The sequence below is a fragment of the Xyrauchen texanus genome, chromosome 9, assembly GCF_025860055.1.
Source record: "Xyrauchen texanus isolate HMW12.3.18 chromosome 9, RBS_HiC_50CHRs, whole genome shotgun sequence".
In the NCBI taxonomy this organism is placed as follows: domain Eukaryota; kingdom Metazoa; phylum Chordata; class Actinopteri; order Cypriniformes; family Catostomidae; genus Xyrauchen; species Xyrauchen texanus.
Window position 1 is genome coordinate 38,274,812 of NC_068284.1, and position 18,278 is coordinate 38,293,089.

At 40.3% G+C, this 18,278-nt stretch overlaps 1 protein-coding gene across 1 annotated transcript; it reads right to left on the reverse strand.

Annotated features, from left to right (window-relative positions):
• Nucleotides 1-2,548: 2,548 nt before the first annotated feature.
• LOC127649825 (solute carrier organic anion transporter family member 5A1-like) lies at nt 2,549-16,998 on the reverse strand. Its single transcript, XM_052135096.1, has 10 exons — nt 15,920-16,998; nt 11,903-12,346; nt 10,235-10,367; nt 9,485-9,690; nt 9,057-9,221; nt 8,755-8,953; nt 8,493-8,652; nt 6,724-6,959; nt 6,582-6,646; nt 2,549-4,771 (listed from the first exon to the last, which is right to left on the reverse strand). The coding sequence occupies exons 1-10, from the start codon at nt 16,293-16,295 to the stop codon at nt 4,314-4,316; spliced, it is 2,442 nt and encodes an 813-aa protein (XP_051991056.1). The 5' UTR covers nt 16,296-16,998; the 3' UTR covers nt 2,549-4,313.
• Nucleotides 16,999-18,278: the final 1,280 nt, after the last annotated feature.

The following is an 18,278-nucleotide window of genomic DNA, read 5'->3' on the forward strand; positions in this document are numbered from 1 at the left end:
ACAGCGCCGTGGCCCATCCCAGTGAGAGCAGATCTCCTCTCTCAAGCTCGCAGCACAATCTGGCATCCCCACCCAGAGCGCTGGGCGCTGCATGCGTGGGTGATCAACGACTACCCGTCGCTCTGCCAGAAGGAGTAATAAACACCATCATACACGCTAGAGCCCCTTCCACGAGAAGACTCTATGCGTCAAAATGGTCTGTGTTCTCAAAATGGTGCACCGACAGAGACCTGGACCCACGGACATGTGGGGTGTCGTCGCTGCTCGTATTTCTACAAGAGCTGCTGGATGAGGGCAGATCCCCATCCACGCTCAAAGTGTATGTGGCGGCCGCTGCGGCGTTCGCTGAACCCCTGCACGGCCAGTCATGGGGTAAAACGAGCTGGTCATCCGCTTCCTCAGGGGAGCTAGAAGGATGAACCCCCGCGCCCCATCGGTTCCTATCTGGGATCTTTCTATAGTTCTCGAAACTATGAAAGCCCCCTTTCGAACCACTTCAATCCGTGGATTTGAAATACCTTTCACTCAAAACCGTTTTTCTGACTGCCCTGTCATCAGTCAAACGTGTGGGAGACCTTCACGCGCTGTCTGTCAGCGCTGCGTGTCTTGAGTTTGGACCAAGTGACTCCAAGGTCATTTTAAAGCCTAGACACGGCTATGTTCCCAAGGTGATCGGTACTCCTTTCAGAGCACAGGTCATTTCCCTATCGGCGCTGCCAGCACCGGATAGCGAACGCGACGCCAATCTCCTTTGCCCGGTCAGAGCACTGAGATTGTATACTGCACGCTCCGCTGCTTTCAGACGCTCCGAGCAGCTTTCGTTTCGCTCGAGGGCGCACCAAAGGTCTCGCCGCCTCGAAACAGACACTATCTAGATGGATAGTGGACGCTATTGCTGCTGCATACGCGTCAAAAGACCTGCCATGCCCGTTGGGCATTAGGGCTCACTCCACTAGAGGCATGGCATCCTCGTGGGCATGGTCCAGCGGAATTTCCATTCACGACATATGTGTGGCAGCGGGATGGACTTCCCCTCCACCTTTGTCAGATTTTACAATATGGAAGTGCCCGCTCTGCAGGCAAAACTACTAGCGGTTTAATACGCTACAGCTCCCCTGGTGAGCTGCACTGATGGGACACATTCCACACAGACCGGCACCGCCGCTCTGTCGCTCCCGGCCCTACTATGTGCTTATGTATTACACAATCAATGACCCGCATTCTTGCCGGCCAAATATTATTTCCCCACTCATAAGGGCTCCCCGGGTCCCCCTTAATTCCCTGGGGCTTATACAGTGGATGCTTGACGCGCACGGCGTTGACAATGGGTTCCCGTGAGCGTAAGCTAGCTTACGCAATACGAGAGAACCTCTCGTGAAGAGAACGTATCGGTTACCTAACGTAACCTCGGTTCTCTCTAGATGAGGGAACGAGTATTGCGTAGCCGGCCGTGCTTCGCGCCACGAGCGACTTTTCGCTTCAGTCAATGAAAACCAGGGTTCCAGCCTACGAACTACGCTTATATGCACTCTAGTCACGCCCTTTTGGCGGGCTTTGATGCAGTGAGCGCCGGACGCCTCTCATTGGATGCGAGTTCGCCCAAGCTCGTCTATAGGCTGCAGCAGTTGCCGCAGAGCAACCTATGAGCTCGCTAGCTAGCCCGCTCAAGGTCTGCAGCTGCCGCACTGCGTTGACAATGGATACAAAAATTAAGGATAATTTTTTGGCTTCAATATCTCAGAAAAGATGAATCTTTCCCGTAGCGTAAGCTAGCTTACGCAATACTCGTTCCCTCATCTAGAGAGAACCGAGGTTACGTTAGGTAACCGATACGTTAAAGTGTATCTCAATTGATAACGATGACAATGTAGTATTTCAAAGAGATGTAGTTATTAATTTGGATCGTTATTACATACATGAAGTTAAATGGACTGAAAATCTGTGTTTCAACTATTTAAAACTGAAATTAAAACATACTTGGAAACTATATCTACAAGTAAATATCTGAAAGCAACAAGAACTATGCAATTGTCGTACCTTAGCGGTGTGATACGCAACTCCTCCACTGAGCACGCGGAAGGATCGAACACGTGTGTACCACTGTGCCATCTACTGAGGGGAGGAACCACATTGGACTGGTATGATGAGGACCATTGATTTTAAGGGATAGTTCACCTCAAAATGAAAATTCATCATTTACTCACCCTCATGCCATTCCAGATATGTATGACTTTCTTTCTTCTGCAGAACACAAAGATTTTAAGAATATATAATCTCTATAGGTTCATACAGTGTAAGTGAATCATGACCAGAACTTTGAAGCTCCAAAAATCGAATAAAGGGCACATCAGCGTAATCCACGACTCCAGTGAATCCAAATGTGAAATTGAATATTTATGGTAAAAAAAAAAAAGTCTTAATATCTTTTTCTCACCCACACAAAGCAGCATTATATTCTACCAAAAACACTTCCATTTACTGAAACTTACCATGTTTCAGCATGGATTCCATAAAAACACCAAAATCTGATTTATTTCATAACTGTTTATTGACACAATTCATTCATTTATTTATACATGTAAACCAAAAAATTTTATAACGAATTACTCTAGTTTTACCTCTGCTTAAACAAAACTTCAAGTACTTTAAAGTACCTACATATAAATAATTTTATTAAATGTGTCTTGTTTGCAAACAGAGCATAGTAACAGGAGCAGGAGGGGAAAATCCAACATACTCTTTCTTCAGCAGTTACTCAGTATTCATGTGAATTCTGCAATGTTTTTTTTACAGAAGTCCTGCAGTGATCAGGACTGAAGCTGATTTCTGCTCACAGCGGTAATTGTGTTATTAACAACACCACTAATACTGGCTCAGCGCTAACAGGACACCATCTAGAGAGATGTGAGAGGGTTTTTTCAGAGTATATGTGATGTGGGTGTACTTGAGATGACATGTCTTCTATTAGTGTATGTGTGTGTATGTCATTTACAGAGGTGATTGTTGACCACTAAAATCAGATGCAATCATGACCAAGGAAAGAGAACATTTTGAATATTGATATGATGCACAAGTATTATGACCAGTGTTGGGTCTAATCCAATTAAAGTAATTAGTTACTGTAATCTTATTTCATTTTAAATAAAAGTAATGTAATCCAATACATTTTAAATGATTGTAATCAAATTTCAATTACTTTTAAGTACATTAAAGGGTTATGCTTATTCCTAATATATAATTTATGTAGAATACATGAATTATGGCCCGTAACAAGTCATTGTGAAGGAGAAATGTGAGGTGCTGAGTGCATGGATGTCTTGTGTGTAACAATGAACAAGAAATATAGAGATTATTTTGAATTTGTTGAGAAGAAAAGTGTTCTAGAAAGTAACTTAATTTTATTATTTTGTCATTGAAGTAATTAGTAATCTGATAACAATTTTAGAGAAATGTATTAGTAATTTGAAGTGGATTACAATTTTTAAGCAGCTTACCCAACACTGATTATGACAAAAAGGACACCAATGACGGTTATTTTAACAGATGTTTGTGTTGCACTGACTGTTGCAAACTCACTTTCAGACTAATCTAAAAGTTCTAAGCAGCATAAATGAAAACAGCTGAAAAATAAGGGAGTTTCATGCTGTGGGAGGGGCTAATGTGGTTTTGATGGAGCCAGTGCTATGGTAGGAGTTATAATGTGAAAGGGACTAGTATGGTTTAGTTGGAGCCAATGCTATGGGAGGGGTCATTCATTGGGAGGGACTAATATGTTTTAGGTGGAGCCAGTGCTATGAGAGTTCACAGTTTGGGAGGAGCTTATATGATCTGGGGGGTGTTAGAGCTAGGGAAAAATTTGCATAGTAAAATTTGCAGTCTCTTTCCCATCGCAACCAAAAGGATGAATCAATGAGGTAAACAAGTAAATATATCAATCTGCTGTATAGAAGAAGAGTTGAGCAGACGAGTATATGCACAAACAGCAAAATAACAGTATGGGGAGATGACTATGTTAAGTGTGTTTGAGAGTGTGTTTGTATTTGTACAATGTATGACAATAATCAGAGGTATTTGTCCTGCTGAGGTATTGTGTCAAAAAAAGTCTTCTATTATTAATCAGTGCTTTACGAACTTACTGCGTTAATGTGTGTGTTTAAAAAAAGGCACCAGCAATGGCTATAAGCAGTGTGGTGTGTGTTTGCATTTACACTCTTCCCTCATAACTGTATGATGTATGAGTTTACATGCTTGTAAATGAAAGAATTTAAGTGTATATGTAAATGTTTGTGTGTGCGCGCATGCATCCACTTGTCTTACACTGCCACTTTTTCAAGTGACCGTATGGGTGGAGTTATTGCTTTTAGGCCATTGCCAGGGCAACTGTTACCACGGCTAAGGGCATTCCCAGTTGGCATGGCAGCGTGGGAGTATTCAGGTAGGCGAGGCAGGAAGACAGGACAGGAGCGTGTGCGGGCGTGGCCTTTGTGACCTCCAGCGTGGCAGATGAGGTGGCTCACCATGTCCAGCGAAGAAAGAGTGTGTGTGCGCGTGTGTGCATGTGTCTGCTCCTCAAGCCGCTTCAGCGAATACCAAGTGAGGAAGATGAAGAGGAAACCCAGGAACTTGAGGCTCGCTGCAAGCCCAAAGTAAACAAACCGTAGGGAAGTGACATCATACTCCCAGCAAGATCCATGGAAACCACAATCTTGCTGCCAAAGCATACAGGTGGTGTCAATCACAGCTCCAAAGTAGATGGGAGTGGGGATGTAGGCTGAAGAGATAAAAAAAGAAAAATATTTACATTTCCACAAACTGCAGAGTTGACTAATTCAATTTAGTAGTAGATGACAGTTACAGACAAAAAATAAAATAAAAATGGTGAATTCTGTAAAATCCTGACAATCGGACCAATTTCAATTCAGGGAGTAATTGCATTTACAAAAACATTATCTGTGATTTCTGTGTAAATACAGTTATGCTGCCACAAATGCTGATTACAAAGTGTGTTGTGGTGTCATGCACCTTATACAAGAGTGGAAAACACATTCATTGCGTTGCGTTCCCTTAAAAGAATAGTTCACCCAAAACTGAAAATCTCCCATTAGTCACCCTCATCCCATCCCAGATGTGGATGACTTTCTTTCTTCAGCAGAACACAAATAAAGATTTTTAGAAGAATATCTCAGCTCTGTGGCTCCATAAAATGCAAATGAATGGGTGGCAAATTTTTGAAGCTCAAAAAGGCACATATAGCCATCATAAAAGTAATGCACACGACTCCAGTAGATTAATTATTTCCTTCTGAAGCAAAACATTATAAATAAGAAATAGATCAATATTTTAAACTTTTTTTTAATTAAAAATGTTTGCCTCCGGCCAGCTCGTTGATGAGGGTGGAGTTCAAACTAGCTTTCGCGTGACAAGTGCGTAAGCCTCCTCTGCATAGATATTCATATGTAGATACCTTTTTACCAGCTGTTCCTATGGATCACGATACTGTTTCCACACAAAAGAAGTTTGTGCAGCGATCTGAGCAAGGATTTCAGTCTGAGGCATCTTCTCCATTCACTTGTATTCATACCAATTCAAACAGCTCTCCTTGTTGACAGTTCCAAGATGGCACCGCAGTTGATGGCATCTATGTATGAGTAACTATGCTCCTCTGTTGTAAACAACACTGTGCTTCCATATTTTTTGTCGTATTTCACACGCCAGTTCTCGCGCAAACTTGAAAACGGGCTTACGTCACACGAGAGGTTGCTTGACCTCAACCCTCCTGAATCTTTTTTGTAAAAATTGTTTTAAATATAGATTTTTTCCTTACACACATCTAGCATTTTGCCTCAGAAGACGTTAATTAATCCAATGCAGTGTTTCCCCTAGGACTTTTTTCAGCAGCGGTGCTGTTGGGTGCACATCCATGAGCCCGCAACAAAAACATTTAGTTTGATGTGTATTTGTGTGTGTGTGTGTGTGTGTGTGGGGTCTCTATCACAGTTTAGAAACTGCACTGCTAACTGGTGCTGTCAAGTGTTTCGTTGCATCAAGAGTATAAAATTAACCTTGTGAAATGTAAAAGTGGTGTTGATTATTATGGCTATATGTGCTTTTTTGTGCTTCAAAATTTGGCACCCATTCACTTGCATTTTATGAACCTACAGAGCTCATATATTCTTCCAAAAAAATCTTAATTTGTGTTCTGCTGAAGAAAAACTACTACTAGAAAAAAAAATATGAGAACATTTTTGGTTTTGGATGAAATATTCCTTTAAATGATGAGATCATGACAAAATGCTAGTTGGTTTTTAACTTATTGTGCCTTGTTTATTAAACTGAGGGCTCCAATGTATGTTTATTTGCACCTTTTTGTGGTGTACAGTATATATGCAGAAGGCTCTATATAGCACACCACATGGTGCCTATGTATATGTTTTGTCCTACATATGCTTTATCAATAAACATATTTGTTAATACTTAATCTAAAATTACGATTCAACATTTTTGTTCATCAATGTAGAATAGTTTCAGAGAGAATATCGATGCATCTGTGAATCATTTTTTTCCCCTCCAGCCCAACCTACCAAGAGTCCTGAGAAGAACGAACTGCATTCCCAAAGCAAATGGTCTGTCCTCCTCCTCTACTGACCTACACAGAAAAAAGAGAGAGGGGTGAGAACAAGAGCAAAACAGAGATAATTGCTATGAGCGAGGAGAGAGGCAGACCTGAGCGTAACGATAATGACGGACGGCTGAGCGCAGGCAGTTATGAGAGTGACGATGAAGAGAAAGATGAGGAAGGTGATGAGTGTTCCGCAGGTGCGTTCACACTTTCCTGCCAGTGCATAACCGTTCTCGTTCAGGTATGTCTTAACGATCACAACCTGAAGCTCGTGGTTCCCTCCTGATGGTGTGATCACCTGTCTGCTTTGAACACACGCACAGTCCGAATAGTTTCTGATCTGAGAGGGAGAAAGACACACGTGTTATTCACACACCATTTTCATCTTTCAACTTTGTAATTTGTATGGCTGTCAACAGATTTAAAATGTAATCAAATTAATGACATGATATGCTGACTAAAAAAATCTAATTAATCATAAATGATTGCAATATTTGCAGAGAAAAGCCCCCAAATGAATGCAATTCACAGCCATTACATTATTGTGGCAGATGAGTGTTGAATAGAGAATGCAAAAAGAGCAATTAAGAGTCAATACATTAGGTTTAATTTCCATATCATTGAACTTAATTCTATCACTGTCCTCAGCAAGCCATTTTGCAATCGAATTTGTCAAACTGGCTCTTTATTCATTCTATGCTGCTTGCTCTGGTTTTTAGCAACCCAGCACGTATATCTATCGCAAATGGATCAACAAAATGCTCAGATAGTGTCAAATTGTCAAAACATCTTCAAGAGAGTTAGAAAATAATAGAATCTGATATATTTTGATGTTTTATTTTTCATATATCAAAGAGATGATGCAAGAAATATAGAACAGGATTCATTACATCCACACTGAAATTTCATTAGACGCAACTGGCTGTCAAACACATATTGAGCTACACATAACACATAATCTACATATTTATATTTTCTAAGGCACTTTTTGAGTTTAAATAGACACAATTTACATCATTTCAGTAGTACAATCCAATGACATGTGTTACACTTGCTATAGTTTACTTCCGCTTCGCTTTTTCATCAAATAGCAATGTCAAATGAAAATCAAGTCAGTCACAGACACATCAGCGCCACCTTGAGTAACAAATAGCATTTATAATATGTTTGTGTACACACATATTGAATACTGAAAATTCACCAGTCACACAGAAAATCAATGTCAAATCAAAGTAATTTGTAAGAATATTTGTCTTATATTAAACAAAGATACATATATTTATATATCTGTAAAAGTAAACTCATATAAATAATGAAATAATAATAAAAATATGATTTATGGAAGTACAAAAAAAACACTATTACATACTTCAAGTCTTTAATGACCCAATAAAATTTTGGTAATCAAGCAGTTACAATATTTTTTCTTTTTTACACTTTTGTGGGGGTATTTTGTGTTTTTTTTTTGTTCCACTATTCAGAAGAGAAATCTTAAGGAATACTAAATAGATGTTGACAAAAAATTTATGATATACAGGGGGTGGAATGAGGGCCCAGATCACTAAAGACCAGAGTTAAGCGTTAAAGGGTTAAATGAGGTTTGGCCATGCACGTTGCAGCTGGGGATGAGCTGACAACACACTTGCAAATACATGCTTTACTTCAATGGTAGGAATTTACATGCAGGTCAGATGTGATTACCAGAGTTATTTTGTATTACATTTTTAAATAATGAATTGTACTACAGTACATCAGCAGACTCAATTGAGAGCCCTACTACTGACATTTATAACTATTTTATAACTTAATTTATAACTTTTACAATGTGAAGGTACAGAAGGGCATCTGTGGACAGATATGTAAAATGACTTACTCCTGAGGTGTGGTTGGCGATGTTGCTGCAGCCAGCCAGGCATGGATTAAAGTATGTAATGCCATCAGAGCCACAGACAGGTGCATACTCATGGATCCTGCATCCACAGTTGACATTACAGCTTCCGGTAAGGTTACGGTGAGACAGAGTCAGCGTGGGCCTGCAGAATGCAGATCGAACATCATTCAGTGCAGCTCATGTTTGCTGGGGAGTGATTACTGCTGGTGATGCGTGTAAGTGTATGGGTTTTTTTCTCCATTACCCCGTGGTGTAAGGGATATTGATTCCGCCGAGGTTAATGCTCTCACAGCCGACGATGAAGAGTGTGGAAAAGCAGAGCAGGGAAACGCCACTGCAGATCATGGCCAGCTTCGCTGCTTCTCTTGCGCCCAGTTTCAGCTTCTTGATGATGAACCCACCCAAAAATATACCCACACCTGCACTGGGTACAATAATCAGACCTACACACACAAAGATGCATTTAATAAACACATAAATCTCCACACCCACACTGGGTGCTATGATCAAATGGAAAACTGTGTCACTGTGTGTGTACGCGTGTACCTGTGTATATACTGGCGCTAGATGCTGGAACGCCAAATTGAGACTCAATAAATTTGGGAATGAAAGTGATGAAGGCCGTGACGATGGCGCATTCTGCCGTATATGACAAACTCACAAACAAAAACGTCACATTACTCAAAATTCGCCCTGCTGCTTTTGGCAGATCTGGAGATATAAAGATAGAGAGAGAAACAGATTTATAATTAATTGTGAACGACAACTTGAAGCCTTCTGCACTTAATAAACAAATAACGATGTCCCATTTTTATTCATTCAGTATCAGGACAGGAGCCAGATTCAAACTCACGTTGCCTGTATGAGCACCACAGCTCACTATGTTTACTGCTTGGACATGGCTCTGACATGGATTTTTTTTTTGTTTTAAGCCACTGCCTAAATTATTGCAAAGTTTTGATATTATGTTTTACCTTTGAAGTTTTTGCCAAAACCCATAGAGGACGAGACAGCCTGGCTCTTTTCTTTTATCATTTCGTCATCACTGGAAACGTCGCCTGGACTCTTTTTCACATGCCTCTTACTTTTCTTGTGGCGTGGTGGAAGTTTTTTAGGAAAGGAGAACATGGGGAAGATCACCAACAACATTGCCACAGCACACAAGAGAAACCCACTCCACCTGAGAAAGATAGAGACAGAGAGAGTAATAGTGCGGTTAACTACGCTTGAAGGAAATTAAGTTAAGCTCAATCAACAGCATTTGTGGCATAATGTTGATTTCCACAAAAATCAATTTTGACCTACCCCTCCTTTTCTTTAAAAAAAGCAAAAATCTGGGTTCCAGTGAGGCACATACAGTAAAAGTGAATGGGGGCCAATTCATAAATGTTAAAATACTTACCGTTTCAAAAGTATAGCCACAAGATGTAAACTATACGCATGTTAACAGGATTTGTGTGATAAAATTGCTTACAAATACTTTGTGTAAATTTTTAGGCAATTTTTCAACTTTGTTGCCATGATGATGTAATGTAAACAAACCCTAAAATTACTATTACTATGTAAGAGCCTCTTTGTAAACTCAGTTTTTGCTTTTGTTTTTTTAAGAAAAGGTCAGACGATTTGAAATATTGTTTTGTGGTAATCAACCAAATGCTGTTGATAGAGCATAAATTGTAGGAATATTCCTTTAAGTGTGTGTTAAATGAGAAAGATGTTCTCACCAGTTTCCAACAAAACGTGGGTCATTCTGGTCAATGTTGACATTGGTACCGGGTTCAACGTAGAATCCGATCAGTATCCCTCCCAGCAGATAGCCAGCAGCTGGTCCAAGTGCTCCCATTACATACATGATAGCTACACACAAAGAAAGAGAATACAGAACTTACTTAAGTAAGAGACAATAACAGACTTTGCATGACAGAATACCCTAGTTACAGAGGGCAAAAAATAACCTGCAGATTAAAAACTGATGTCCAAAAATTCACACACCCAAATTCACACACAAACTTATGGTCAACTGATATAAATAGGCCCATATTTTTGTATTTTTTAGATTATCTGAATTTCCAACTTGACCGATTAATAAAGTGTTACTGAAAACATTTCTCCCAAATAAAAATATTGTCATTTAGAGCATTTATTTGCAGAAAATGGTCAAGCTGGTAAAATAACAAAAATATGTAGTTTTTTTAGACCTCAAATAACGCAAAGAAAACAAGTTCATATTTGTTAAAAAACACTATACGAGTGTTTTAACTTCGGAAGAGTTCAGAAATCATTCATTGGTGGAATAACCTTGATTTTCAATTACAGCTTTCATGCGTCTTGGCACAATCTCTACCAGCCTTTAACATTGCTGTTGGGTGACTATGACACTCCTGGCACACCCAGATCATCAACGATCCTCCACCAAATTTCACAGTGGGTGCGAGACACTGTGGTTTGAAGGCCTCTCCAGGTCTCCATCTAACCATTAGACAACCAGCTGTGATGATCAGGGGGTGCTTCAGCAAGGCTGGAATAGGACGGATTTGTCTTTTTGAAGGATGCATGAATCAAGCCACATACAAGGTTATCCCGGGAGTAAACTTGCTTTCTTCTGCTCTGACAATGTTCCCCAACTCTGGACTCAGGTCATTGCTCCATGCCACACAGCCAGGTCAATCAAGGTGTGGATGGAGGACCTCCGGATCAAGACCCTGTCATGGCTAGCCTAATCTTAAGACCTGAACATCATTGAAAACCTCTGGAATATGATCAAGAGGAAGATGGATGACCACAAGCCATCAGACAAAGCCGAGCTGCTTGAATCTATGCACCAGGAGTGGCATAAAGTCACCCAACAGCAATGTGAAAGGCTGGTAGAGAGCATGCCAAGACGCATGAAAGCTGGGATTGAAAATCACCAAATATTGATTTCTGAACTCTTCCTGAGTTAAAACATTTGTACTTTGTTGTTTAAAAAATGAATATAAACTTGTTTTCTTTGCATTATACAAGGTCTAAAAACACTCCATATTTTTGTTATTTTGACCAGTTTTCAATTTCTGCAAATAAATGCTCTAAATTACAATATTTCTATTTGAAATTTGGCAGAAATGTTGTTTTTTTGGCATTATATTCATTTTGGACTCTTGTAGCCTCAATGTCTGTGCCCGTCATATTAAGGAAAGACACAATCGATCTTAAAAACTATCGGCCGATTAATCGGTTAAGTCCGCATTTCCACAATCTTAGTTATCGGTATTGGCAAAATCCACAATCAGTCCACCTCTAATTACTGTATATTACCACCAGCCATCTAAATATCTGCATCAACCCTTAAAAACCCCAACCAGTCAGCAACTAACACACATATTTCACTCAAATGAAACCCCAAACTGTCTCACCAAGGTACAGTGATGCATTCTCTTTCTTCACATTGTCATCCAGGTACGTTGGTCCAAGTGTGTATATGGGAGTCGACCCCATTCCAACTAGGATCTGAGCACATATGAACAGAGCCACATAAAGGGCATGTTCACTCTCCTCTCGGTCCCGTTGGCACCTGGACAGCACTGGCTTCTCCTGTCCACTGCTGTTCCCACTGGCACAGAGCCCCTCACCCCCTATCGTACTGTTCAGCTCCTCCAGCTGATAGGGTGGAGATATGAAGTGAGGTAGGGAGAAGAGGGCGGCACCCACTGCAATAAATACACCCCCTACAGCCAGCCAGCGTGGCCTCTGACTGCGTCCACCAAAGTAGCTGATGAACACCACAACGAGGAGGCTACCAATGTCAAAACAGCTGACCAGCAATCCCGACTCTGAGCTCCGAAGACTGTAGCGTTTTTCTGGAAAACACAGGGCACATTTAGTCAGAGACAATATTCATGTAAGACTTCCATGACGTCATAGAATGAGATTGAAATGTTAAAGGGATTGTGCCACTCATATATACACATATATATATATATATATATACATATATATATATATATATATATATATATATATATATATATAAAAACTGGATTGCTGATGATGTCAGAACAGTGAAGCCACTGCACCGCCATATTGCTATGCCCAAACATTCCATTCTGCCTATTGACTTAATAGAAAATTATCTAATTTCAGTGACTTAACACAGGCCATTTAAACACAGATTTGTATTTCTAAAATCTGCCTGAACATCGCTACAACGCAAACATCATATAAATGTATGGAAATTGTTGCTTGAAAGCCAGAGCGAATTATGTATCAAACATATACTGTACCTTTGACAAACTTCAGTGGTGAACAGATCAGCTGAATGTAAACAAGTTCAATGAAACGGAGGTAAGATACAAAGAGAAGTTTCATAAATATATATTTACAACATTGAAGTGTCAGAAGTTTACATCCACTTAGGTTGAAGTCATTAAAACACATTTTTTAACCACTCCAGATTTCATATTAGCAAACTATAGTTTAGGACATCATTTAGAACATCTACTTTGTGCATGACACGAGTAATTTCTCCAACAAATATTTACAGATTGTTTCACTTTTAATCAACTACATCACAATTCCAGTGGGTCAAAAGTTTACAAACACTAAGTTAACTGTGCCTTAAAGCAGCTTGGAAAATTCCAGAAAATAATGTCAAGACAATTAGCTTCTGATGTGAGGTGTACTGAATTGGAGGTGTACCTGTGGATTTATTTTAAGGCCTACCTACAAACTCAGTGCGACTTTGCTTGACATCATGGGAAAATCAAAAGAAATCAGCCAAGACCTCAGAAAAAAAAAAACTGTGGACCGCCACAAGTCTGGTTCATCCTTGGGAGTAATTTCCAAACACCTGAAGGTACCATGTTCATCTGTACAAATCCTGCTCAGGAAGGAGATGCATTCGGTCTCCTTGAGATGAATGTAGTTTGGTGCAAAAAGTGCAAATCAATCCCAGAACAACAGCAAAGGACCTTGTGAAGATGCTGGAGGAAACAGGTAGGCAAGTATCTACATCCACAGTAAAATTAGTCCTATATCGACATAACCTGAAAGGCAGCTCAGCAAGGAAGAAGCCATTGCTCCAAAACCACCATAAAAAAGCCAGACTACAGTTTTCAAGTGCATATGGGGACAAAGATCTTACTTTTTGGAGAAATGTCCTCTGGTCTTATGTAACATAAATGGAACTGTTTGGCCATAATGACCATCGTTATGTTTGGAGGAAAAGGGGTGAGGCTTGCAAGCCGAAGAACACCATCCCAACCGTGAAGCATGGGGGTGGCAGCATATGTTGAGGGGTGTTTTGCTGCAGGAGGGACTGGTGCCCTTCACAAAATCAATGGCATCATGTGGAAGGAAAATGATGTGGATATATTGAAGCAACATCTCAAGACATCAGCCAGGAAGGTAAAGCTTGCTCGTAAACGGGTCTTCCAAATGGACAATGACCCCAAGCTTACCTCCAAAGTTGTGGCAAAATGGCTTAAGGTCATTTTAAAGTCATGGTATTGAGTGGCCATCACAAAGCCCTGACCTCAATCTGATAAAAGATTTGTGGGCAGAACTGAACAAGCGAGTGTGAGCAAGGAAGCCTACAAATCTGACTCAGTTACACCAGTTCTGTCTGGAGGAATGGGCCAAAATTCCAGCAACTTATTGTGAGAAGCTTGTGGAAGGCTACCCAAAATATTTGACAATTATTTTTAACAATTTAAAGGCAAATTACAACCAAATACTAACAAAGAGATTGTAAACTTCTGACCCACTGGGAATGTGATGAAATAAATAAAAGCTGAAATAAATAATTCTCTCTACTATTACTCTGACATTTCACATTCTTAAAATAATGATCCTAACTGACCTAAGACAGGGAATGTTTTCTACGATTTAATGTCAGAACATTGTGAAAAACTGAATTTAAATGTATTTGGCTAAGGTGTATGTAAACTTCTGACTTCAACTGTATCTATGTATGACTAAAGAGAGAACTTCAATAGGAAAACAGGCAAATCCCGGGCATTTTAGGCGATTTCGAAATACCAGTCTGACGTTTTAAGAACCCTCTGAGGAAAAAGGATGTGTTGTCACCATAAAACAAGGACATTACTGCTTTTCCTACTTCCAGTACAACTTGTGGAGCATATTGCCATGTCCCTTGATGATCGTAGTGCTGCACTTATAAGGACAAGTGAATGCGCTGACATCGCGATTGCTTATATCGTTTCCCTCTTAAAGTTGGCATGAAATGAAATTTCACACTATCTATTTCTAAATGCATGTTATTGATCCTATTCCCTACCCTACATTTGTTTCTTGTTCGATAGGAAATACATCACAATAGGGAAGTCGGTCGCAACTTCCATTTCAGGACGCAACTTCCATTTAATGCCGACTTTAACTAACATAATCCAAAACAAGCAAATTAAACATTAACCATTATTGTCAATAAAGGGTGAAACGCGACTACAGTCTCCAGAGGTTGGATACGGTGAAAAGGCAGCATTATCAGCAGTCATTGAGGCTCTATGACAGTTGGAGCACACCAAGATGGCCGCTTGAACACTTCCTGTGGCTTCTCCTCCTGCTGGTAGTTTACTGTTGCGCTAATGATCTAGTTCTATAAATATCAGTGAATTTTGCAACAAAAAATTTAAGTTCACTCATCATTTACTCACTTTCATGCCATCCCAGATGTGTACGACTTTATTTCTTCTGCTGAACACAAAGAAAGATTTTTTGAAGAATATTTCAGCTCTGTTTGTCCATACAATGCAAGTGAATGGTGGCAAGAACTTTGAAGCTCCAAAAAGCACATAAAGGCAGCATAAAAGTTATCCATATGACCCCAGTGATTTAATCCATGTATTCTAAAGCGATGCAATCACTTTGGGTGAGAAACAGATAAACATTTAAGTCATTTTCTTTTAAATATAAATAACCACTTTCACTTTTAGAATATATATGTGAAAATTACGATTTAAAAGGGCTTACATTTTGATCTGTTTCTTACCCACATCTATTATATAATCGCTTCTGAATACATGAATTTAACCACTGAGGTCATATGGATTACTTTTATGCTTCCTTTATGTGATTTTTGGAGCTTGAAAGGTCTGGTCACCATTCACTAGCATTGTAGGGACCTACAGAGCTGAAATATTCTTCTAAAAATCTCTGTGTTCCGCAGATGAAAGTAAGTCAAACACATCTGGGATGGCATGAGGGTGAGTGAATGATGAGAATTTATATTTTTGGGTGAACTATCCCTTTAATAAGAAGGAAATAAGAGATGAGATTGAGAGTACAGGAGATTGAGGTGAACTATCCCTTTAATAAAAAGGAAATAAGAGATGAGATTGAGAGTACAGGAGATTGAGATGAGGTAAATAATCTGAGAGGTGCTGTAAATGCGGGTCAGTTGTAAGGTAAATTACCTATTGTAGTGATGACACTGCTGAGATATCCGGACACCATCAGTGACTGAATAAATGTGAGGTAACACATGCAGAACAGGAAGCAGCGTGAGTCGGCCAGGATCCCGTCCACATAGCGTCTGATCGGCAGCCGGAACGCCAAGAGCGCAGAACCGCCGCGACCCTCCGAATCACGAACTGGGGATCCGCAATGGGGTGAGCTGTGCGGGGCAGAGAGTAATGTCTGATCCGCCTCCTGCTCCGGAGCCTGACTACCGCTGAGCACAGGGAGGCTCTGAGATTTCAATCCCTGAGTAGATTCCTCACACAAGCACGGGAGCGGTTTAACGGGTGCATGGTCCCCTCCCCCAGCGTCCCCACCAGCACCGGAGGCCATCCTGACGGGCAGCGCGAGCTCCTGTTTTTAGCGCAAATACGGTGACTGACACACCAACATGACAGACTTTTAGATAAACCAGCAACAGCTTACCTATGTTACTGTAATACCCACTTCGTTTATATAGATAATGTCTAAATAAAAAACAAGTGTTAGTGCTGAATCTCCGGCTGTCCTGACCCGTAGTAATAATCGCGATTTAGACGCAATTATTCTGCGCCGGCTCCGTGATTTTATCGAAACAAAAACACATTTATAGATACGTATCCACAGATATGTTTCATAAAACATACGTAAACGCGCCCTGTTTGTTTACAGCACAATTTCAATTCCCATTTGACACATATTTACTAAAACAACACGTTGAATGAGTAAGAATCGCCGACCTGCCGCCGAGCGCTCACGCGCCTCTGCGCGGGTACTGCAGCGGCGCAGCTTTCGCGCTCGGCCGCATCACACACGAGCATTCTGTCCCGTTATCTGCGAGAGATTAATAACACCGATTAATCCCATCTTGCGCAGTTAAACGGTAATCGATCGTCTCCCTCTGCGCGCAGTTCTCCGTGCGATAATCAGACACACCATCGGGGTGGATCCTCGTCGTGTTTCAAATATCCTTGCCCTTGGACGGCGGACGGGAGCCCTGTCCGTTATTCACGGTAAAAGCGGTATCGCCTCCAAGCGCATTGGTGAGCTCCGCAGCAGGAGCATGTAAATAAACGTTAACTTCCGGTTCATGGTTTCCCTCTGTGAGAGAAAAGGGAGTGCGTATTTTAAGTCGTTTTGCCTATGCTATGTGTGCAAATACAATTCCTGGCAAAAATTATGAAATCACCACAGTTAAAGATTGTTCACCAGCCTTTTTACTTCGTAGCAAACACAATTTAATATTGGTTTTGTTTTTGTTTAATAGCTGAACAACCAGGCTTCGTAAAACATCCCTCAAACAAATTAAATTACATTATTTTGATTAATGGCATATTTTTTCCCACAGATCAAGTAGAGAAAAAAATTATGTAATCACTCAATGTTGAGGAAAAAATGATGGAATCACCTTGTAATTTGCATTTCTAAAACAAATACCGGCACAAATCTAAAAATGCAAAATAGTCTGCAATTAAAAGAGTGCTTAGACCTTAACGAGCTGTTGGACTTCGCTAATTGAATGGAAACATGTCCCAACAAGAGAGTTGTCAGTTGAAACAATGGAAAGGATTATACAACTCCTTCAAGAAGGAAATCCAACATGGAAGCAGTTGGTTGTTCCCAGTCAGCTTTGTTTAAAATTTGGTGCAAGTATAAACAAATGAGCAAGGTTATAATATGAAAACATTTGGGTAGACCAAAGACGTCAAAGCGTCAGGATATAAAACTCAAAGCAATATGCCTTGAAAATAGAATATGAACAACAAAACAAATGAAAACAAATGGGTGGAAACAGGAGTCAATATTTGTGACAGAACTGTAAGAAATCGGCTGATTGAAATGGGATTTCCATATAGAAAAGCCAAACGAAAACCAGCACTAACATCTAAAAAGAAGAAAACAAGGCTACAATGGGCTAAAGAGAAGCAATCATGGAGTGTGAATGAAAGTGATATACAGTGATGAATCATGAATCTGCACAAGGTGATGATGCTGGAAATGTTGATGTCTGGTGCCGTTCTAATGAAACATATAAAGATGACAGCCTGAAGAAAACAAAACAATTTCCCCAGTCATTTATGATATGGGGTTGCATGTCAGGAAAAGGACCAGGGGAGATGGCCATCATTACCTCAACATTCAATGCACATGTGTTCAATTGAAATTAAGGACACTTTTCTCATTCCATCGATAGAAAATAGGTTTGGTGAAGAAGTCATTTTTCAGGATGATATTGCATCTTGCCACAGAGCAAAGAGTGTTAAATCCTTTCACCAGGAAAGGCATGTCATCTCAATAACATGGCCAGCAAACTGTCCGGATCTCAACCCAATTGAA